At 45.2% G+C, this 24,302-nt stretch overlaps 1 protein-coding gene across 1 annotated transcript; it reads left to right on the top strand.

The window, feature by feature from the left end:
- The first annotated feature begins 75 nt into the window (after window positions 1–75).
- Window positions 76–24,264, top strand: COG4 (component of oligomeric golgi complex 4). The gene is made up of 19 exons (XM_004690398.2): window positions 76–250; window positions 1,695–1,777; window positions 2,893–3,007; window positions 5,498–5,672; window positions 6,599–6,792; window positions 8,073–8,178; window positions 9,003–9,160; window positions 9,879–9,937; window positions 11,393–11,526; window positions 13,534–13,652; window positions 14,165–14,331; window positions 15,107–15,272; window positions 18,722–18,784; window positions 20,997–21,113; window positions 21,852–21,944; window positions 22,444–22,527; window positions 22,752–22,853; window positions 23,085–23,213; window positions 23,753–24,264. Exons 1-19 carry the CDS (start codon window positions 80–82, stop codon window positions 23,885–23,887), a joined length of 2,370 nt encoding a protein of 789 aa, XP_004690455.1. The 5' UTR covers window positions 76–79; the 3' UTR covers window positions 23,888–24,264.
- The last annotated feature ends 38 nt before the right edge of the window (window positions 24,265–24,302 follow it).

The following is a 24,302-nucleotide window of genomic DNA, read 5'->3' as shown; positions in this document are numbered from 1 at the left end:
TTCATCAGGCACTTCCGTTGGCAGCCCCACTGCCCTGTACGCCAGCGAGGAGGGGCCCTTACGAAGCCGGAAACACGGAATGGGGACCAAGATGGCGGACTTCGACTCCCCTTCGAAGCTGTTAGGGGTCCCTCCGCAGCCTGAGGGGGTGGGAGGAGGCCGCTGCTCGGAGATATCCACTGAGCTCATTCGCTCCCTGACGGAGCTGCAGGAGCTGGAGGCTGTGTACCAGCGGCTCTGCGGCGAGGAGGTGGGGGGGCTGAGACTTTCCTGGAGGATCCGGGGCAGTGGGTTTAGGAGCCGTCAGTCTTGGGAAATTTGGGCTATGAGATTATCTCTAGTTACCTATGGAGACGAAACACCTATTCGAGAAGCACAAGTGGACTTGGAGCTTATAAGTAGGGCAGCCTTTCGTCTCGGTTATTTGGCTAGAATCTCCACATTATCTTCTATGTTACCGGACAATCTGCCCCTCTTCCTACCGCCCTGGATCACTAGGTTATTCCCCAGAGTGAAGCATGTCTTACTTTGGCTTAGCGACTTACCATTACGAGACGACTTCGTAGCTCACTTAAGCAGGAAGTCACTGCAAATAAAGGATTTTAAGACTTCCTCTTATCAGGAATGATTGGAGAATTTAAATTTGAGATTTTTACCTCTCAGGCACAATTGTCTAATTTTTCACTAGTCGCTTTATCTGTAGTACCCTAGACTTTTTATCAAGCAGTGGGTGTGAACTATTCTCCTTCATTCCGTCAGCCCATACCTCTTCTTTCTTCTTCCTTCACATTTCTGTTGCTGCCTAATGCTGTCAGGATAGTTTGGAGTGTCAGTTTGGTCTTTACCAGTCTAAAGAAAGATGTCTAGGATGTGATTTAAAAGTTTAGTTGTTCTTTTAAACAACTTTTAAGGTTGAGCACCACAGCAGTTCCAACCTAGGAGAGGATGGATCATTTGGTAGCTTTGATTTTCAAGTATTAACTTGCACCTCTTTGGCAATTTCTGATACTTTTTTTCCCCAGCAAGTTGTGTCTTAAAAAAAAAAGTCAGTACTCTAACATTCCTAGTTTGCATTCATTGAGTCTTCACTTTTTTTGGAGGGCAGATGAGGAAATTGATCCTAGGCCAGAACAATATTAATCTTGTATTTGATGATTATCAAGGGGAAGTTTTCCTCTAGATCCCACTGGACTGTTAACAGTCCAGTAAAACTATTAGTGAACCATTCTGTTGTCTTCTTGACAGCACAGAACAGTCGTATGGGGTGTGTATTAGCCTGTTTTACAGATGAGACATTTATAAGGTTACATTAATTGAGATGATACAGTAAATGACTTGGCTGAAAGGAAATTTATCCCCTTTGGGCACCAACTACTATAAAGAGACTTTTTATAATAAACTTAGAGCATTTCATTTGTCTAGTCATATTTTGAGTGCTTTGTTGGGTTAGGCACTGTGCTAATGACATTGAATAAAGATTTCTACACTTTGTGGTGTTCATCTGCTAGATGAAGTAAAACACATAAAATAATCGTGCAAATTAGTAAGTACATAAATTATTGTTTGTTAGAATTCTGAGAAAGGGCAGTAGGAGGAAAGAAAATATTTGAAATGGGAGTTCAGCTAAGTGGTTGGGTTAAATATCTCCAATAGTCCTCATCATTCTGATGACAGTATGTTTCTCTGTGTTTCAGAAAGTGGTGGAGAGAGAGCTGGATGCTCTTTTGGAACAGCAAAACACCATTGAGAATAAAATGGTCACTCTCCACCGAATGGGGTGAGTCTGTTCCTCTCAACAAGAGCTATTATAAATTCCAACAGGGACCACTGAAAAAATTGTTTCCTAACTATCATAAAATGTCAGGAGAGTTTGAAATGAACACCTACAGATATAGCAAAATGGTTCTTACAGTGTCCCTGGAACACCAGCATCAACATTTGAAAACTCATTAGAAATGCAAATACTGGCCCTGAGTCCCAATGTAGTGAACCAGAAACTGTGGGTGTGGGATTTTAAAGGCATACCAAGTGGTTTGTGCTTGGCTCACATTTGAGAAAGTTCTTACAGACTTTATGCATTTGCTAGTCATAAAAAATGTTCTTTGATTTCATCAGCCTTTCATTTATAACATGCTCATTTAGCAGTTGGGAGAATCTGGTGACTCATTCTTTGGTTGTATCTAATTAGAAGTGTCCTCAGTAAATAAATTAATGTTTTGTTATGTATACATGTGTGTTTGTAGTAAAACACTTTAAAAAATAAAGTGTGGATAGAATGAACAAAACTAGGAATCAGTGGGGAGATACAAAAGAAATAGAAAATGTAGTTTTGATACGCAAAAGTAATTTTTTCTGGGGCCTCCCTGGTGGTGCAGAGGGTTAAATATAACATTATGAAGCTATACACCGCAGCTGCAGCAGAGTTAAATCCCTGCCAAAGAGGTGACCACATGGTGCGTCAGACCTCTCCTGACCCACCTGCTGTTCCCCCTCAGCAGTGTATTTCAGGATATCTGCCTATTCTGCTCCCCACTGTGTCTCTTGTGAATCTTCTCACCTCTCATGCTTCTGGTCTGTACCCCAGTTCTTGTTGCATAAATAAATCTTTAAAAAATAATAATAATAATTTTTTCCTATGCCCAGCCAGAGAGGTAACCCACATATGGTGCAGCAGGCCTTTCCTGTCCTGCCCACTGCTCCTGTTAGCAGTGTACTTCAGTAAATCCATCAGTTCTGCTCCCTAATCTGCCTCTGATGAATCCTTTCACACATCCCTGCCCTTGCCCTTGCCCTACACCCCACACACAGTCTTACATACGCACACAAAAATAATAATTTTTCCTTTTCTTATACACATTTGGATATATGTTTATTGACATTGTGTGTTTCCAGTCCCAACCTGCAGTTGATTGAAGGAGATGCAAAGCAGCTGGCTGGAATGATCACCTTTACATGCAATCTAGCCGAGAATGTGTCTAGCAAAGTCCGTCAGCTTGACCTGGCCAAGGTAAGCCCATTGAACTTTTGAGCTTTTGACATCTGAGTTAGTAAAGAACATTAAAAAAGTAACCACGTTAGAGATTAGAACAGCGTCTTCCAGTAGAAATCTAGTGCAATATATAAAACCAGACAAAGATATTATAACAAACTTTAGACCAGTAGCTCATCTGAATATAGACATAAAAATCCAAAGCAGTAATAGCAAACCAGTTCCAGCAACATATAGAAAGGACTAACAACTAGCAAACAGGATTTATTCAAGGATGACAGGTTGGTTTAATGTCTGAATTTCAATTAATATGCCATCAAAGGAATGAAGGACAAAACTACATGATCATCTTACAGATTCAAAAAAAAAAGCATTTGGTGCTTGCTTCAATAACACATGTACTGAAATTGAATAATACAGGGAAGATTATCATGGCTCCTGAGCAAGGATGATATGCAAATTCTGGGAAAATTCCATATTATTTTTTAATATGCTCCAGATTTTTGTTCTTTTTTTTTTTTTAAAGATTTATTCATTCATGCATACAGAACTGGGGTACAGGCCAGAGGTAGAGGGGCAGTGAAAGGATTCACCAGTGACAGAGTGGGGAGCAGAACAAGCAGATCAACTGAGTACACTGCTGAGGGGAGCAGCGGGTGAGACAGGAGATGTCTGCTGTGCCATGTGGGTCGCCTTGGGCAGGAATTGAACTCGCACTGAAGTGGCTGCGGCTCACTTGCAGTGTGCACCACTGGGGAGGGCCCACATTCCATAATTTTAAGAGCACAGAGGACTACCATGATGGTTCACAGATGAAATGGTGGTAGGAGAGCTATGGGACTACACCTGAGGAAAGACTCCAGATACTGTACAAAAATAAACAGTATAAGAAAATATTTTTTGTATTTCACCCATTAAAAAAAAATTTTGACGGCCCTCCCTGGTGGTGCAGCGGGTTAAAGCTCAGCACCGAGAATCTAAAGCCGCTTCCGCATGAGTTCGATTACCGCCGCCTGCCCCAGAGGTGACCACATGATGTGGCAGACTTCTCCTGACCCACCCGCTGCTCCCCTCAGCAGTGTACTTCATCAATCTGCCTGTTCTGTTCCCCACTCTGTCTCTGGTGAAGCCTCTCACCGCCCCTTAGCCTCTGGCCTGTACTCCAATTCTGTATGCACAAATAAATCTTTAAAAAAAAAAATTTTTTTTGACAACATTCAGTACTTTTTATAATAATGCACTAAACAAACAGGGAATAGAGGTTAACTTCCTCAACATGGTAAAAGCCATCTAAGAAAAACCCACAGCTAATATCACACTTACTGGTAAAGACTGGGCACTTTCTCCCTCAGATCATTATCAAAACAAATTTCTCAGATCTTAATTCCTCTCTTCAACATTACATAGAAGGTTCTAGCGCAGGCAGTCAGACAAGAAAATAAAAGCCATAGAACTTGAGGAAAAAGAAATCTAATATGAACCACGTAATACTCAATTCTTTGATAGCCTTTTTTTTTTTTTAATAAAACTGAAGCGAAAATAATTTTAGTAATTTTTATTTAGGCCATTATATCCAAAATACATTTAAATATGTAACTGCTATACAATGACATTAATGAAATATTTTACCATTTTTATTTTTGTACTAGCTCTTTGAAACCAAGTATCTATTGTAAGCTTACACATTTTAATTGGGCGCAGCCATTTTTCAAGTGCTCAATAGCCTCATGTGATTGTGGCAACTCTTGATGAGCAGAAGGTTTAGACCCTTCCATAATTCAATCCCAGGCTCTGTTTACCCTGTAAAATAGCATAGCCTTTCCTGATCTATTTGTTAAGATTCTGCAGAAATAACAACAAAACATGATAGCCACACATATTAAAGTTTTTTTTAATATTCTTGTTTATTCTAAAAGTAAAATACTTTCCATCTACTTACTTTACTACTTGCTTTAACAGTGTCTTCTAAAATGTCAAGTACGTTCGTGATTCTATAATAATTTTAACGACAGCCAGAAATAGAAATTATCCCTGTACCTACTTCAATGAAAAGGAATCCTCTGGTCACATAAATAAAATTATGTCATACGTATCAGTGGTCTTCATCATCGTCAGTAACAATTTTGTACATGATAGTGGTAGTGTTTTTGAGTTCAGTAGAGAAAATTGAAAAGGACCTAGGGTTAACCAGATTCAGCCCTGAAACCTCCTTATCTTCTGGAGAGGTTTTTACTTTGTTTTTTTAGAGATATTTTACTTATTTATGCATATAAGATATAAGAGCTTGGGTATAGATCAGAGATGCAGGAGGTGAGAAGATTCACCAGAGACAGAGTGGGGAGCAGAACAGGCAGTTTGAGGGGAGCAGTGGGCAAGACAGGAGAAGTCTGCTGTGCCACATATGGGTCAGCTTACTGCTAGGGATCAAACTCAGGCAATGACAGTGATATCGCTAAGACTTAACCCCTAGGCCACCATGGAGGCCCTAAGCACCAAGTCTTTTTGCAGAACCGCCTATATCAAGCCATTCAGAGAGCTGATGACATCTTAGATCTGAAGTTCTGTATGGATGGAGTTCAGACTGCTTTGAGGAATGAAGATTATGAGCAGGCTGCAGCCCACATTCATCGCTATTTGTGTCTGGACAAGTCAGTCATTGAACTCAGCCGACAGGGCAAAGAAGGTCAGCATCCCCAACTGTTGGTAACTAGCTCAGATACAAACCTCTATAGTTAGGAAACTCCCTAGTGTAATTCTAGACCTGACCTAGGTCCCAGCGCACTATATTCCTAGTTTACAGAAAAGGAATTCTAGACCAACCTTTTCCTCTGGCCAGTGGCTTCTTTCTTTGTGACCATATTGTCAGCTCATCACATTATTTTTTAAAGATGTATTTATTTGTGCATAAAAGAATTGGGGTACAGGCCAAAAGTGCATGGGGGAGGTGAGAGGATTCACCAGAGACAGAGTGGGGAGCAGAACAGGCAGATTACTAAAATACACTGCTGAGGGGAGCAGAGAGCAGGTCTGCCACTCCATATGGGCAACTCCCTGGCTGGGGATTGAACTCCTGCTGCAATGGTTTCAGATAACTTCATAGTGATGGGTTTTAACCCCTTGTGCCATCAGGGAGGCCCCTGTCTCACACTTATTGTCCCATCTCTTTGTCAGGGTGGATACTAACAGTACTTAGCAACTAATCTTTTCATGTTTCTATTCCTTTGCTTATTTTATTCCTTTTGACCTGGAACATGTATTTTTCTTACTTAGGTATCAAAATCCTGCCCATCTCTCATAGGTGGACTGTCACCTTCACTAGGAAGTTTTTTCTCATTACTTCAACCAGAAATCTGACTCATGGGCACCTTTCTTATGACACCTATGATTCTATGAATTTTGTATAGCTATTTAAGCACAATATTTGTCTCTTTCACTTAACTGTAATTTCTGGGACAGGTTCATGACTGATTCATCCGTATTGTTAGTGCAGTATCTTGTACACAATAAATGTCTAACCCATGTATTTTGAATAAATATTGGTGCACAGACTCAGTGATGAGGCCTCAGATAGTACAATTCTTTAATTCTCATTTTCTCATCATTGCTTAGGGAGCATGATCGATGCCAACCTGAAGCTATTGCAGGAAGCTGAGCAACGTCTCAAAGCCATTGTAACAGAGAAGTTTGCTAGCGCCACTGAGGAAGGCAGTCTACCCCAGGTGGAGCGCTTCTTCAAGATCTTCCCGCTACTGGGTTTGCATGAGGAGGGATTAAGCAGGTTCTCAGAATACCTTTGCAAGCAGGTATGACCCCGATTGCTTGGCAGGATAATGGTATGAATGGTATGAGCCTCTGCTTACAAATTAGGGCACAGACAGGATCCTATTTCTGTGGGTAACAGGATCTTGCCTCCAGATTTGACTCTACTTTTCTGCCCTTCATGTAGTCTGGCAGGACTGGGTGCATGCCTTCATTCAGCACTTATCTGTTGCCAGTCTGCTGTGTACCAGGCATGGCCTAGATATCTGCTGATGTATATTGATTTCCAACAGACCAAACGAAAGTAGGTAAAGTTAAAATGCAAATTCTCTGACAAGCTGTTTGCCAGGATTTGGCTGCTTTTAAGAGTATTTGGAGCTCTTGGTTAGTGGTTTCAATTGGTTAATGAGGCTTAAGTCTCAAAATAAGCTACCTTAGATGAAACAGGTAAGTCATGTTAGGTTAAATCCTGACTTTTGTCTAAACACTTCTTTGTTCCTTTTTCTTAAATGTTTATATGTGTGTGTTTTGCCCATTCAAAAATAATCAGTCTTCTGTTAGTCTCAACCCCTTCCTCCCAGTAGATGGAGAACAGCAGACCCCATCAGGCATATGGTGCTGCAGACCTCTCCTGACTCTTCTGCTGCTCCCCTTAGCAGTATGTTATAGTAGATCTGCCTGCTCTGCTCCCCACTCTCTCTGGTGTATCCTTTCACCCTCCAAACCTCTGGCCTACACCCCAGCTCTTATATGAATAAATAGTAAAATAAATCTTTAAAATTAAAAAAAAATGCTTATATTACTTCTTCTGCTCAACAATTTGAGATACTTATGAGAAGCCAGGTGCAGCTATGACTACTGATAGTGCGTGTTTTCTTTTTCTTTTCTTTTCTTTTTTTTTAAGATTTGGTTATTTATGCACACAAGAGCTGGGATGTAGGCCAGATGTATGGGGGGGGGTGAGAGGATTCACCAAAGACATAGTGGGGAGCAGGACAGGTGCATCTCTTAGATATACTGCTGAGGGGAGACGTGGGTGAGACAAGAGAAGTCTGCCACGCCCTGTAGCAGATCCCTGTCCGGATCAAACTCATGTTGCAGTGGCTGCCGGCAGCTTCATAGTGCTGATACTTAACCCCTTGCACCACCAGGGAGGCCCCGCCACTTTGTTTAAGTTCCTTGTCCTCCCTGATGCCCAGAGAAATTCTGTCTTCACTTTGAAACATCAACAGAGAATGAAAAAAAAGAAAGCCACTGGAGAGCCCTTTGGAATACAGACTGATCTCAAATATGGGAAATACCTGTGGATTTTCTGTTTTTACAGGTGGCTGGTAAAGCTGAGGAGAATCTGTTGCTGGTTCTAGGGACAGACATGAGTGACCGAAGAGCTGCAGTTATCTTTGCAGATACACTCACTCTCCTGTTTGAAGGTAAGCCTCTTCTCCACGCTGAGGAGCCTGGAGGCATTTCTGTATAGCACCTGCATCCTAGCTTTTCTTCCCTCCTGTCTAGCTTGATGCCTCCAGTTTCATTGTTTACTGTGTCTTGATTCATTGGAGAATTAACTTTCATTTAACTCAGTTTCTGATTTACAAAGATTAGTCAGTCTCTCAGGTATTTTGAGCCTCTTTAGCACTCAAGACCCAAACTCTGAGTAAACTTATTACTAAGGTAAGTTACTAGGAAGAGGGTGAGGTGATATCCAGAGATGCTTACTTCTGTAGAAATAGTACTGATATAATTTATTTACACTGATATCAATCAGCTTATCAAGTCACTGCTAAGATTCCAGGCACTGTGCATATTTTTTTTTTAAGATTTATTTATTTATGCTTACAAAACTGGGGTACAGGCCAAAGGTGTGGTGGCTGAGAGCGTCCACTAGAGACAAAGTGGGAAGCAAAAGAGGCAGATTGACAAAGTGCACTGCTGAGGGATGCAGAGGGCAGGTCAGCAGAGGTCTGCCACTCCATGTGTGTCACCTCCCTGGCCAGGGATCAAACTCGTGCTGCAGTGGCTTCGGAGAGCTTCATAATGTGGTGCTTTGGGTTAAAGCTACCAGGGAGAGCCTGACTGTGCATATTTAACAAACAGATTTACCTGGCAACTGCTGGTATAGATCAGAACCATCTGTATTCATTTCAGAAAATAAAGCAGCCAGAAGGATGGAGTTGGACCCTGGGTTCATCCTAGGTGGAAGGAAGAAAATAGTTTATTTGGAAAGAATGTTTGAATAGAACTCTCTGCCTTGTAGGGATTGCCCGCATTGTGGAGACCCACCAACCAATAGTGGAAACCTATTATGGGCCAGGGAGACTTTATACCCTGATAAAATACCTGCAAGTGGAGTGCGACAGACAGGTGGAGAAGGTGGTGGACAAGTTTATCAAGCAGAGGGACTACCACCAGCAGGTGAGCTAAAAATGCTTTGCGCAGTTTATAAGCAGTCAGGGTTATAGAATATAATCCCTCAATAGAGAGAGTGGGGGGAAGGGAGTGAAAAAAAGAGTCAGACAATAGAAACATAAGTGCCAAATGCATACTAGCCAGCATCTTGCCCATCACCAGCTTACTTTGGACTTGAAATGTTGTCAAAGTGACAGTGGCCTCAGTACAAGATTGAGGGGACATCTAGAAAGGGCTTTCTGAAAGGATCACAACAGAAAATGTACACCAGTTCTCTATCACGGTATCTTCTGGTGAGGTAATGAGAATATTTTTTCCTAAGGCCCTATTTAGCATCAAGTAATTTGTCTCAAAATTCTCTATAATAACCACAAGTGCCAAAAGTAACACTTGCCTTTTGTGAACTATTTTCTGCTCTTTGGATGACAAAGAAAAACTGCAGCTTAAAAAATGGGAATAGCCTCAAGCAGATCTGCTCCTAGAACTTGAGGAGAAACCATCATTAGCATCATGTTTAAATATAGTAATAGAGGTAATAAGCATTGGCATTAGCACCTAAATGGAAACAAGTCTGGCTCATCATCATGAAAGCCTCCCTCTGGCTTGCCTTTTAAACAGACTAAACCTAAGCAATTCAGGTATCAGAACTTTGGAGTGCCCAGCAAGTGGCAGAGAGAAGGAGGGTCGGATAGGGAAGGACACTCATTTCTGTGGTGTTTTACAGTTCCGGCATGTCCAGAACAACTTAATGAGAAATTCTGCAACAGAAAAAATTGAACCCAGGTAAAATAACCTTTCTCTTTTCTTCACCCCATAGGAGTTTGAATTCATAATATCCTTCAGAGTCTAGTCTGTTAAAATGTGGTCTGTGCTTTTAAAATATTTTATCTGTGACTTGTTTTTAAGTTTTATTTTATTTATGCATCCAAGAACTAGGGTACAGGCCAGAGGAGTTGGGGAAGGGAGTGATGAGATGTTTCACCTGAAACAGTGGGGAACAGAACAGGCAGATCTGCTGAAGTACACTGCTGAGGGGAGCAGCGGGTGAGACAGGAGAGGTCTGCTGCGCCATGTGGGTCAGCTCCCTGGCCAGGGATGGAACTCTTGCTGCAGTGGCTGCGGATAGCTTGATAGTGCTGAGACTTAACCCCTGCACCCCCAGGGAGGCCCTGGAGAAGTGTTTCTGAAGAAGATATTGTTTGACTTTTATTTTTATTTAACAGGCTATGTTATACAAGAAGAAGCATCTTTGTAACTTGTAAAGAATTACCAGTTGAAACTCCTAGAGGTTACTACTGTCCTAGAATTTTTTTTTTTAAAGATTTATTTATGCGATCAGAGCTGGGGTATAGGCCAGAGGTGTAGGAGCGGTGAGAGGATTTGCCAGAGACAGAGCAGGAAGCAGAACAGGCTGACTGACAAAGTACACTGCTGAGGGGAGCAGCAGGCAGGTCAGGAGAGGTCTGCCACGCCCTGTGGGTCACCTCCGGGCCTGGGATCAAACTCATGCTGAAGTGGCTTTGGCTTCTCAGTGCTGTGCTTTAACCCGCTGCGCCACCAGGGAGGGCCCTGTCCTACATATACTTACTAAAAGAAAATCCAACCACACATAAAAATGCATTCATTCAGTCAGCAAAATTTTTATTGAGTACTCATTGTGGCACTGGTCCTTTGCGGGATATGGCAGCCAGCACAGGGAGTGAAACAGACATCCTTTCTTCTTAGTGTCTGCATTCTATAAAGCAGTCAGATACAACAGTGGTGAATATAGGGGCCTCCCTGGTGGTGCAGGAGTTAAGTCTCAGCACTATCAAGCTATCTGCAGCCTCTGCAGCAACAGCTTGATCCCCATCCAGGGAGCTGACCCACATGGTGCAGCAGACCTCTCCCATCTCTCCCTCTGTTCCCCTCAGCAGTGTATTTCAGTCACTCTGCCTATTCTGCTCCCCACTCTGTCTCTTGGGAATTCTCTCACCTCCCCCCTCCCCCCATACCTCTGTCTTATACCCCAGTTCTTGTATGCATGAATGAATAAATCTTAAAAAAAAAGAAGAGAGAGAAATGTGGTTGACAGCTGTCTCTAATTGTAATGGGGCTGATGGAGCTGGGATGAGCATCCAGCAGAGCTGCTCTTTTCTAGTCAGGGTCTAGACGAGGACTTGGGACTGTTACTGCCTTCTGTGTATCTAAGGAAATCCAGTATTCTGTGGCGCATTCCTTCTGTTCCATGTGTCCCAGGGAACTGGATCCCATCCTGACTGAGGTCACCCTGATGAATGCCCGTAGTGAGCTGTACCTACGCTTCCTCAGGAAGAGGATCAGCTCTGACTTTGAAGTGGGAGACTCCATGGCCTCAGAAGAAGTAAAACAAGGTAAGAGGCTTTTCCCATAGTCCTAAGAGGGCTGGAATAGAATTGGCACAGTTTTGTAACAGGTAATCCACAGAACTCTCGCAAAGAAATAACTGAAACTCCTTAGCCTCTAGGGATCTAGGGGACCCCTGAGGGTCCCAGAAGGAAGTCTAGACTTACTCACATTTTAGACTTGGACTGGACCTTTATCTCATCATGCTGCAGACAAGGAAAGCTAATGCCCAGGATGGTTGAATGATTTTCTTCTGCTCTTACCCCCACTGTGCTTCCTCACAGCTCTGGCGTAGGCATTGGTGTTTAAGCATGTGATTCACAGCTAAATAGAACAAGAAGACATCCATGGCTGCATGAGGGAGCTTTCAGGAGTGATAGGAATACTCTAAAACTGGACTGTGACTATGTTGCAAAACTCTGTAAAGTCACATCAAGATCATTAAATTGTGCACATACAGTTTAGGTGAACACAGTACAAATTGGATGAATTTTAGGGTATACATCTCAATATGCTTTTGATTATAGTGCTGAGATTTATAGTAGAGTATAAAGAAAGTATACAAAAATGTGTATACTAACAAAAAATCCTTTCACACATCCCTCAATCACCTCAATTATCCAGTTCCCCAATCATAATTTTTGAAGGGAATCAGTACTTGGGGGGAAAGTGTACCCAGTCCTTTTGCATTACACATGACCTATAGGTTTTTGAGAAGACAGTTTTGTTCCGTTGTCAAGTCCACACAGGATTGCCTAAACTGGAAACTTGAAACTGACCCAGCATGTATGGCACTCTGCATGGCTTATGCCCATCATACTGACATGGAGAAGATCTATGTGAGCTAGGGAGTGTTGCCTTGAACTGTGTTTGTAGAGGATGTGTGCTCATTGGGAGTTTGGTGCTCATTGCTATTAGTAATGACCATCAGTGTTCAGAGCTTTGCTGTCCATTGCAGGAGCTATCAGCCACTTCTGACTTTTTTTTGTTTTGTTTTGTTTAAGATTTATTTAGGGTCCTCCCCAGTGGTGCAGCAGGTTAAAACACAGCACTGTGAAGCTAGCCACAGCCACTTCAGCATACATTCAATCATTATGACTTCCAAGAGTCTAATAATGGCAAAACATTTGGAAGTCAGCCAGGTGTCAAAATATAGGAGAACAGTTTAAGAAAATATAGGCTATTTTCCTTGATGAGCTATCATATAGCCATTAGGAATAAGTAAGCTTCAGGGCCTGACCCTGGTGGCCTATGGATTTAATATCAGTGCTGTTACCACCATGGCCTGAGTTCCATCCCCGGTCAGGGAGCTAACCCATATATGCTGCAGCAGACCTCTCCTGTCTTGCCCACTGCTCCCCTCAGCAGTTTATTTCATTAAATCTGCCTGTTTTGCTCCCCACCTTGTCTCTGTGAATCCTTTCAACAACCTCTCTGCACTCCCACCCCCCCAATTTTGCCCTACATCCCAGTTCATCTACCTGTACACACAGTAAACTTTTAAAAAGGGAAAAGTGGGCCCTCTCTGGTGGTGCAGTGGATTAAGTCCCAACACTATCAAGCTATCCGCAGCCACTGCAGCAAGACTTCAATTCCTAGCCAGGGAGGTGACCCACGTGGCATGGCAGACCTCTCCTGACCTGCCCACTGCTCCCCTGTATTTTATTGTATTTCAATAGATCCACCTGTTTTGCTCCCCACTCTGTCTCTGAAGTGGGGAGTTGTCTCTGAGGTGAATCCTCTCACCCCCACACCTCTAGCCTATACCTGGTTCTTGTACACATAAATAAATAAATCTTCTTTAAAAAATTTTTAAAGGAAAAGTAATGTAGAAATTGAAAATATTTCTGAAATAATTTTTTTGAATTAGAATTTTATCTGTATTTCAATTATAACCATGTAAATTATGTACAGATTTGAAACAAAGACTAAAAAAGGTACCTAACAACATGAAAGGAGTTGTTCTGTTTCCCTTGAGGAAGAAAAGTGAGTGTCATTTCTTGGCTGTTCCCTAGAGCATCAGAAGTGTCTGGACAAGCTCCTCAATAACTGCCTGCTGAGCTGCACTATGCAGGAGCTCATTGGCTTCTACATCACCATGGAGGAGTACTTCATGAGAGAGACTGTCAACAAGGTGGGAAGGAGACACACCCCTCGGGTGGGGCTTCCCACCTGGGAAGCCAAGCTGAGGGAAGTGGCTTGGGTGCATGGTACCTCTTGGCCCTGCTTTGAGAGTGACTTCACATGAGACTGCCTAGTACCACTTTCTGTGGCTCCAGGGCATTTGAGTGTTCTTTATAGGTTAAGTAGGGCCTTCCTTCCCAAGGATCACAAAAGAACACTTCCACTCCCCAGTGGACTTGCTTGTTCCTGCCTCCCTAGAGGTATGTGGATGTTGAACCCAAAGATGAAGGGCCTCTCCTGATATCTTGGATGGCCCCAAGGCATATGTCCTAAGTACGTAATTTCTCAACATCATAATCAGTGAAATGAGCTGTGAAAGTAAGAAGGATCCCCACCAAGCTGTAGTTAGAAAAGCCTGGACAAGGTATAGAAAAAGAAGCAGAACCAGGATGCATTCCAGAACTATCTAGAACAGGGACATGCAAAACGCAGCCCTCACTGAGTGCTTTGCCTGTTGGCCAGGCTGTGGCTCTGGACACCTATGAGAAGGGCCAGTTGACGTCAAGCATGGTGGATGATGTCTTCTACATTGTTAAGAAGTGCATTGGGCGGGCTCTGTCCAGCTCCAGCATCGACTGTCTCTGTGCCATGATCAACCTCGCCACCACAGAATTGGAATCTGACTTCAGGTATGGTTGCCTCTCTCTCGTTTTTGGAAAGCAGAAAGGTCATAATTGTGACAGATTGCTGAGACCCATTTGCTTCTTGTTTTTTTTTTTTTCCCCCTTATGTTTCTAGTTCATTTCTATATAGATACACATTTCTGTCCATACCACAACATCCTTGGTTCCAGGTATTTCAAAAGAAGCCAGAGATCTTATTGACTAAGTCTATGTTCCCTGACTGGATTCCCTCAAACGTAGGGAAGAGACCAGGAGTTTCAGGTGAAGGCAGAGGTTATAATATTTATTAGCAATCAGTTACCATTGCTATCACTGCCGTGCTGGTCTCCTCTTGTTCAACTCTGATGACAGTTCTGTGAGGCAGGCACCTTTGCTCCGTGTTGTGGCTGAGGACACTAGGCTTTGGGAGAATCCATCCCTTGTTGAAGACCATACGCCTTCTACATAGTGGATTAAGGAATGCAATCCAGAACTTACTGACTTAAAACCTAGTTTCTCAACTCTTACTCTGTACTGTTTTTCAAACTGTGTCGCCTCCTCTTGATTTTGTGGGACTCGGTGGTAATAGCTGAAAGTCTCATAAGAAGTAAAGAATTAGCCAGTCTCCTCTTTCCGTTCTTGTCACATCAGTGCCCTGGTTGATGGGGGTTTGGTCACTCTCTCACCCTAGCATCTCAGATCTCAGGAAGTGGTTATTCCCCCAAGAGAGCAACTCTTGTTGCTGGATCAGGGAAGTGGATCCCTGGTCCTAGAGGCCAAGTTGTTGCCTTTCTGCCCCCAGAGACGTCCTATGTAACAAGCTGCGGATGGGCTTCCCAGCCACCACCTTACAGGACATCCAGCGTGGAGTGACAAGTGCAGTGAACATCATGCACAGCAGCCTCCAGCAGGGCAAATTTGACACAAAAGGCATCGAGAGCACTGATGAGGCCAAGCTGTCTTTCTTGGTAAGTAGCCATAGCTTCTGGTTGGAAATTGGGTGGATTTTTCTCAAAGTTAAACTGACCTCTAAGCCACAGTATAATCAGCATTCCACTGGAGACTTTTTTCCTCCAGTGTCTAGAAGCAGCTGTTTCCCTTTGAAGTTGTGAAACTTTCTTACCCAGGGACCTGTCCTGAGCAGCCCAAGGCAGAACTTGCATTGCTGCCTGCCTGGAAGGCGGTACCATGAGCACTGGCCAGCTGTTCAGGGACTGCACTGTGTGTCAAGCGTGGCTGTGCATCTGTGCCAAGCCTCCAGCTGCCTCTCTGAGGACAGGCCCTGGTTGGGTGTGTGCCAATCCTTTAAGTCTACCTGGGCCACTTCTGTAGGCCCTGTTTCCTCAGAAACTTACTTATTAAAACCCTTAGCTCCAGAGAATAACTAGGTGAGCTGAAGCACTGAGTCTTAGCAGATGAGAGGCAGCCAGGGAAGGAGAAGCATGGAAGGACAAAAGGATTATACAAGGTAACAGCCAGTTTGTAATGAGTCAAAAAGGACAAGTGAGTCCTGAGCTACTGACTAGGCCTCTCTGGCCCGTGCCGCCAGAGCATGAGTGGGGACAGCACTGTCCTTCTACTCCACCCCCATACTGGCCAGACTCAGTCGCCTTGAGTCCTGTGAGTTAGAGGTGAAAGTAAAGAAGTATACAGTAGACAGACGAACTCCCAATCAGTAGCCCATTAATGATGTCTCTGAACACCCTGAGATTGGATCCAAAAATGTGTATGTAGTTTTGGGGGTTTTTTTGGAAGCAGGGTTCTCAACTGTCACCAGATTCATAAACACCCCCAAAGAGTTAAGAGCTGCCACTTTCAGAGTCAGGAGCCTAAACATGCTACTCTACCCATAGTAACTAGGCCTCAAGTCAATCAAGTATGGAGGCTATTTCGACAGCACCCACCCCCTTCATGCCTTTGAAAATATTTTCCCTGAGCATGGTTTCTGTCCTGGCCAATTTCAATCTGAGATGTTATGGTTACTAAAAAAGAGGGTCAGCTCCAAAAATTGTCACCTCTAAATATGGTGTCTTTGGAGATCTTTGCCAAAATGTCTGGCATCCAGCTTCAGAGGGTCATAGAAGCTGACTTGAGTTTCTCATTTTGTTTACCATTCTCTTTCATAAGTTGTCTCCATTCTTTCATTACTCTGTTTAGAATCCTTCACTGACTCCTTGCTCCCTGTCACTCAAGAAAAGCAAGCACCTGGTTGTCTGTTGACAGCCCCCTGTATCTGCCCCATCCTGCCTGCCTGGTCTTGTTTTCCAACACTTGGCTAAATGAGTTCCCATCAGGCCGGCCGCTGTGCATTCATTCGCCATTCCCTGCTCCCCTGCAGACCAGTCAGAAAGGATGCTGAGTGCTTGGTGACAGGTGCTTAGAGTGTCCTCACGCCCCCTGCAGCACATGTCTCTTGTGTCACCTTGATTTGTTTGGCTGTCAGGAGAATTCCTCAACCATGCTTATTCACCATGAGCTGGGATAAGCACAGTGAAAGAGCTATTGGTATACAGAAACAGAAATCATCGCCACCTGAACCCAAATCCATTTTCCCCTCATGATCGCTTTCTCTTGGTTTCCTTAAAAACTGTGGAAATTTGGTCTTCATCTTTGTCGTGACTGCAGTTATTTGTCTGGAAATTTTGACGGTAGCAGCCTGTGTGGCCCTAGGTCATCCATCCACAGTGGAAGCAGCCTTGAGCTTTCTGTATTGACTACAGGACACTGACAAGGGCAGCACTCTTGGGAAGAGAAGAACATCCTAATCTCACTCCCAGGGGCCTGGGACTCTCCTTTTTCTCTGATATTCTGATACTCCTGACATCCCTTGACGCCTCCCTGCCTCACCCCTGCTTCCCTGGTCATGCTCCCGACACACCAGTCCAAAGGCCGTATGGTGCTCTTGATCACTCCTAATTCCTCCACACGTGTGTGCTCAGGTGGAATCGCCTCACGGCCACCCCGTTCTCCACAGGACAGCTTAACACCCAATACTAGTCACTTCTCCCAACTCTGCTGCTCTGCCTTTTACTGTTTCCCTGCACGAGTCAGTGAACTGGCTCCCCTGACACCCACCTTCTCCTAGGGTTTTTCTGCACTTGCTTATGTTAATCCGTTCTTGACAACACATTCATTCACTCATTCACTTATACAAATATTTTTTAAAAAACATTTATCAGGCTCTGATCTCAGTTCTAAAGCTGCTCTGTCCTGTATGCTAGTGACTAGCCACAGGTGGCAATTAAGTTTAAACTAAAAATCCAGTACCTGAGCATAACCAGCATCTCTAATGTTAGAACTACCATACTAGATGATTCAGCTTATTTCCATCATCAAGGAAGTTCTATTGGACAGTCTATAGTAGAGTTATGGCAGTGAAGGCAAACTAGGTCTCTGCCTTCATGGCACTCTAATAAAGGGAAAGTCAGACAGGAAACAAGTTAATACTGGATAATCGAAAGAAAATATCAAACAGGGGCCCTCCCTGGTGGCACAGCAGGTTAAAGCACTGCAAGCTGGCCAGAGCCGCTTCAGTGTGAGGTCAATCCCTGGCCCCAGTGGTGACCCACAAGGTGAAGCAGACCTTTCCTGTCTCGCCCACTGCTCCCCTCAGCAGTGTACTTCGTCAGTTGGCCTGTTCTGCTCCCCACTCTGTCTCTGGTGAAGGCTCTCACCACCCCTGCACCTCTGATCTGTACCTCAGTTCTGTATACATAAATAAATAAATCTTTAAAAAAAGAAAATTATCAAACGGGATGGTGAGATAGAGATAGGCTGGGGGTAGAGAAATGTGCTCACCTTCATGACAATCAGAATAGTTCCAGCTTCTGTTTTGTTTTGTTTTAAGGTATAATTGACATAGTCACTTCAGGTGTACAATATAGTCATTTATATTTGCATACCCGGTGACATCATCAGTAAATATTTGCTGAGTTGTTTACTGACCTTGATGACTCAATTCACCTAATGAGGAGTCTTATTCCCACCTATAGGCTGACTTGATAGTACTTGTGTTACAGAGGGAATCAGGCAGAGCCAGGGAAAGGCTAGCTGAGAAAACATCTCATCAGTGGCAGGCTCTCAGGAATCATTTCCTTTACATCAGTATCACTAATCTGGGCTTAGAGATTTTGCTCTTCGGAATTTTCTGTGACCTAAAACAAATAGCAAATAACAAAAGACCTGAAGTCTTGCGTCAGTGCCTCTGAGGCTGCATGACTACTGCCTTGGTGTCATGTCAGGAGAAAGGGTAGGCGTGGTTCACCACTGTACCTAATGTGAGGCCTGACCACCTGCCTGAAGGCAGTGCTGTGAGTGTTCCTTAGCTCTCCTCTGAGCCTCACATGCCAGTCTCACAGTTCGAGGTGGCGCTAACAGCAGTGAGCAGGGATTCACACGCCCTATCCTCATTTCCCAGGTGACTCTGAACAACGTGGAAGTCTGCAGTGAAAACATCTCCACTCTGAAGAAGACTCTGGAGGTACAGGGGGAATTTTCCTGTCAGCTTCCAGATCATCCTTTGAGAGAGAGTCCTGGTGGGGGCGGTGGCACTCCCTGGTGTTGAGCCGCTCTTCATCAGAGCGCTGGAGGGGTCCACTCATGGTTGACGTGGTAGCAAGGCATTTCTAAACCAGTGAGAAGAGCTCTTACCCACATGGTGGAAGATCAAAACTCTCATACATTCTTGGCACATGATCTTAGACAAGTCCTTTCATTCTTTGAGCTTCAGTTCTCTCATCTAGATAGAAGCCTTCCATTCTGCTCTGCTTTAGGCTTCTTGGATGGCCTAGTGAAAAGCATTAAAAGCACTTCTAAAAATGATAATGCCCTTGATGAATTTTATGAAATTGAAGTGAATCACCAAACACTGTATGATGCTAGTTCCCATATAGAATAGTGGGCATTACTTGGGCTTGTCAGTGAGATACCCCCAAGTTCAGATCTCCACTTGGCCACTGACCAGCGAGGCAAGTTCTAAAACCACCATTAGTAAGACAGGAAGAACAATCACTGTCTCAGCGGGTGTCTGTGAGAACTGAACAAAACAGCATGAAGTACTTTGTCGCTGAAAGGCATGAAGTGGTGATCAATTTTTGTATCACTAGTTAAAATAACAGCATGGAGCAATCACTTGTTAACTCTTAGGATATGAAGGACCAGTTCATCCCTACTCCTAAACTCTGTCTTGAGAGATGGAGAGGGTGGGGTCCTGACTCTCCCACAGCCTCCTCCTGAGGAGGAGACGTGGCTGCAATGGCATTCAGCTTAGGGCCCAGGTTGGTGCTTGAGGGCGGAGCAGGCAGAGGAGGCCGGGGGCCAGCACACAGAACAGGACCACGCAGGTGATGGGCTCCGTGAGGGAGGTGCAGGCCCACCAGTCAGGTGGGAATTCACTGTAAATGGGAATTTATCCCACAAAGGGCAAATACTGTGTTCAAGCCTTGGCACCTTAGATTGTTTTTCTGACTTCATCCTTAACATTAATATGTTGCACTTTGAATTAAAACTTTGGGAAATGTTAGAAATTCAAAACTGAATGGCGAGAATTAGCCAGGTGAAAGAAAATACGGATAAAGAGAGCTAAAGAAAAGTAAACAAAATCCAAGCCCCATAAATCCCACCCCTCCTTAGATGTATATTTCTCATCTCTGTTCACCTCATTTGCAGCCCTTTGAGACAGGTGCCTTGATGTCTGTTTTGCAGCAGAGATTAGAAGACTGGCTAGAGGTACTAAATACTGGAGCAGCCATGAGCTGAGGCCGTCTGCCAGCTGGATCAATCCCTGCAGTAGCCAAAGCAGCACAAACTTTGAAGGAGGCGACAAGAAATGTGGGCAGCCCCTGGCCACCCCAAACCTGGTGCACTTCCATCAGCTCACCTGTGGAGTTCTCACCACTTGGGCTTCAGTGTGGCAAATAGAAACAGCTGCTCTGGAGCTGGTTCTCAGCTTGAACCCTAGCTCCATACTGTACTGCTCTGTGACTTTAGGCAAGTCACTGACTCCTCTGTGCCTCAATTTCCTATCTACAATGGAGATAATTATAGTGCCTACCTTAGAAGATGGGAACTTTAACAAATAACAAAGGCTTAGAGCAAAGCCTGGCACACAAGTAAGCACTTAAATCCTAGCTAGAATCAGATAGCCTCCCTTGGGCATCCAGAGCAGAATATTTCAGCAGAAACTATAACAGCAATAGCTACATCTCCTTCCTTTCTCCTATGCATCAGGCCCTGGGCTAAGCACTTTGTGTATTGTCTCATCCACCTCACCAACACCATGGGAATTTGGGTTCCCATTTTATACACAGGGAGATTGAAGCTCAGAAACCTTAAGTCACTAGACGAAGGTCACTCATCTAATAACATGGCTGAGCCACGACTTGAACCTAAGAACACCTGTTAAAGAGAAGAAAAAATGTCGGTATGTGTTTCTTATTCACATCCCCTGATACCAGTACCCCCATAGTACAAAGGTGGAAGTGAAGTCAGGATAGAACAGCCCTCGAGACAATGCAGGTTTTTGAATCCCTTCTAGGGCTCTTGCCTAGGATAAGCCATATCTGCTCCCAGAGAAATCATTTTCCAGGAGGAGAAATGACTGGTGCATATTGTCGTCCTCTGTACTACTACTCTCCCCATATGCTCCTTGATCCAGTCCTAAGAAAGCCTAAAAGCTGGGTGTTCTTCCCTAGAGTGACTGCACCAAGCTGTTCAACCAGGGCATTGGAGGGGAGCAGGCCCAAGCCAAGTTTGACAGCTGCCTTTCTGATTTGGCTGCCGTGTCCAACAAATTCCGAGACCTGTTGCAGGTAAGCTCCAGGTTCAACTGCTGACTGAGGCCTCAGTGTGAGATGTTACTGGCTTATCATGGGCGCCATGTGCACAAGGAAACAAGAGGGGTGAGGAAAGCACAAACACCCCTAAAGTTGTTTGAGTCCCTTGAGACCAGAATCTCAGCCTGTGGCCATTACATTGACAAGCTAGCATTCTGGTCCTCTCGAGCCATCACTTGACCTGCAGGGAGTCAGACACTGTTGAAGAAATAGAACCACATGGTGACCCAGATCTTAGCCACAGGTGTGCCTGGTGCCAGGCGCTCAGAAATCTTTTGAGAGTTTACCAGCCAACCTCAGAGCCCTGTCTCTGGTCTGGACCAGAATCAACACATCTGCAAAGGAGCAAGTTGCCTCGCCTTTTTTTTTTTTTTTAAAGTCTACAAGAACTGAGGTACAGGCCAGAGGTATGGGGTAGGGAGTGAGAGGATTCACCAGAGACAGTGCAGGGCTGCCACACTATGTTCGCCACCTCCCTGGGCTGGGATTGCACTCATGTTACAGAGGCTGCAGATAGCTTCACAGAGCTGCACTTTAACCCCTGTGCCACCAGGGAGGGCCCTGCCTGGCCTTTTTATTAATGTTGTCTGTTACACCTCAGACAGGGCCTGCAGAAAAGCCTCAAAGCTGGAAGAGAATGCCCTGGTGGTCAGGGATGGGTGAGCAGGGGGAGAGTGCCTGCTGCGTCTGACGCCACTGTGCCTTGTCCTGCAGGAAGGGCTGACAGAACTGAACAGCACAGCCATCAAGCCTCAGGTGCAGCCTTGGATCAACACCTTCCTCTCCGTCTCCCACAACATCGAGGAGGTCAGCTGACCAGAATCGCCCTCCTCCAGCCCCCAGCTGCAGAGCAGTAGGCTATCTGAACAGACTAGACCTGTGTGCTTCTCAGACTGACGGCCCTCAGAGACTAGGCTCCTCCCAAGAAAGTTTGCTCTGCAGTCAGAGGCTGAGAGACATGTGACCTGCCACATCTTTCTTTGAGGTTCTTTGCCCCTCTTTCATAGGCTTCAAAGCACACCCCCCCCCCCCAGCTTGATGATTTCACTTCTAGAGAACATGAGACACAAGAGTAAAATGCCAGGAGCTCCACCATACCCCGGCCTGGCTACAGTGAGGACCTATTGCTGGTCAAAAGTGTGATGCAGCAGGCCTTGCCACTGGGCATCAGCTGCTTTTAAGCTGGAGGAGTCAGAAGCTGTAGAAAAAGGAATTCTTTCCTCTTATCTCAGAGGACTGGAAGGGGGTTGAGGGGATGGTGCTTCTTAGAGAAGGCCCCGGTGACCTCCTTGCTTCTTGACAATAGGAAGAATTTAACGACTATGAGGCCAATGACCCTTGGGTACAGCAGTTCATCCTTAACCTGGAGCAGCAAATGGCAGAGTTCAAGGTAAGCAGGAGCTCTAGGGACCAGCTTGTAGAATTACCTACTTCTACTCAAACCAGCAGCCTGCTATTTCTCAGCACATTCCTGCTGGGAATCCTGAAAGCCCCTCCAAGTCCCAGACTGGAAACAATTGCGGTGGCCTCATGTAATTCTCTGTACCCCAAAGACCCCTGGGGAAGCAGAGGGCTTCGGCAGGACCCCCACTGATGTCTAGCTTATGTGTGCAGGCTGGCCTGTCCCCAGTCATCTATGACAGCCTGACCGGCCTCATGACCAGCCTCGTTGCCGTCGAGTTGGAAAAAGTGGTGCTCAAATCCACCTTCAACCGGGTAAGGTCGAGGGAGCACAGATGCTGGCTCTGTTGTTTCTCTGAGGCAGACAAGTCCTGCACCCCAGGCCCTGCCTGTGTGAGCTCAGTTCTGCCCTGGCTTGAGGACGGGTGCCCTCTGAAGTATACCTGAGGCCCAGCTGGCCTTGTAGCCCAGCACTGAGGGGAAGTGGGGCAGTTTCTGCCTGGCCAAAGGCTAGGCCTTGAACTCCAGGCTTGTGTTGCCCTGCAGCTGGGCGGTCTGCAGTTTGACAAGGAGCTGAGGTCACTTATCGCCTACCTTACTACAGTCACCACCTGGACCATCCGAGACAAGTTTGCCCGGCTTTCCCAGATGGCCACAATCCTTAACCTGGAGCGGGTACGTGGGGTTCCCTGAGCCTAGCCTGAGAAAGGTGATCAAAAAGAGAGACAAAGTTTAGATCCCTGCACTCCCTCAAAATCAAATTTCCAGGGCCCACCTGGTGGCTCAGGGGCTAAGTCTCAGCGCTGTCACCACTATAGCCTGAGTTTGATCCCCGGCCAGGGAGGTGACCCACATATGGTGCAGCAGACCTCTCCTGACCCGCCTGTTGCTCCCCTCAACAGTATGTATCAGCCAGTCAGCCTGTTCTGCTCCCTGCTCTGTCTCTGGTGAATCCTTTTATCCCCTGTACTTATGGCCTGCACCCCAGATCTTCTATGAAAAAAAAAAATCATTTTCACCAATAGCAGGCCTAGTCTGAATGGGCTGAATGGATCAATGAGAGGGCTCTCTGGAGAGAAAGCTTTGGGCTCCACCCGCAGAGCAGGGATGGCACCCTCTCCTTCCTGGCACCCCTGCTTTGCTTCTGGTAGAGCCCAAGGTTTTCTCTCAAGAGAGCCCTCTCATTGATGAATTGTCTGTGTTCTTCATCACAGGTGACCGAAATCCTAGATTATTGGGGTGCCAACTCTGGCCCATTAACATGGCGCCTCACCCCTGCTGAAGTACGCCAGGTGCTGGCTCTGCGCATGGACTTCCGCAGTGAGGACATCAAGAGGCTGCGCCTGTAGCTGCCACTGGCCTGTCACACTTTGAGGCCCTTCAGATGGCCTCAACCAAGGAACTGAGCAAGGCTGACTGGTGCTGGGGAGCTTGGACAGCCCGGACTGGTCCACTGCTGGACTCACTCTACTCTCTGCCCTCAGACCTAGCTCGGTCTGCTCTGGTTGGTCAGCCTCAACCAGAGTACCCCTGGGCTCTTAATCAGGTGGAAAGTTAAGGCAGGCCCTGTGTGGGTGTCATTCTCTCGTGCTTGGACACTGCAGCAAACAGGCAGCTCCCTGCCAGTCTGGAAGAACAGGTGCATCTGGGAGCTAGGAAGTTAAGTTTGACTCCAAAAGAGGATGTGACGTTTATGATCCCCCTAAATAAAGACACTCCTCAGAGACAAGCCAGCATGCTATTTCCAGGGAGGGTTGGTGCTCC

The sequence above is a fragment of the Condylura cristata genome, unplaced genomic scaffold (genome assembly GCF_000260355.1).
Source record: "Condylura cristata isolate star-nosed mole 26May11 unplaced genomic scaffold, ConCri1.0 scaffold00028, whole genome shotgun sequence".
NCBI lineage: Eukaryota > Metazoa > Chordata > Mammalia > Eulipotyphla > Talpidae > Condylura > Condylura cristata.
The sequence above is the reverse complement of the archived record's forward strand: the minus strand, read 5'-3'. Positions and strand labels throughout refer to the sequence as shown.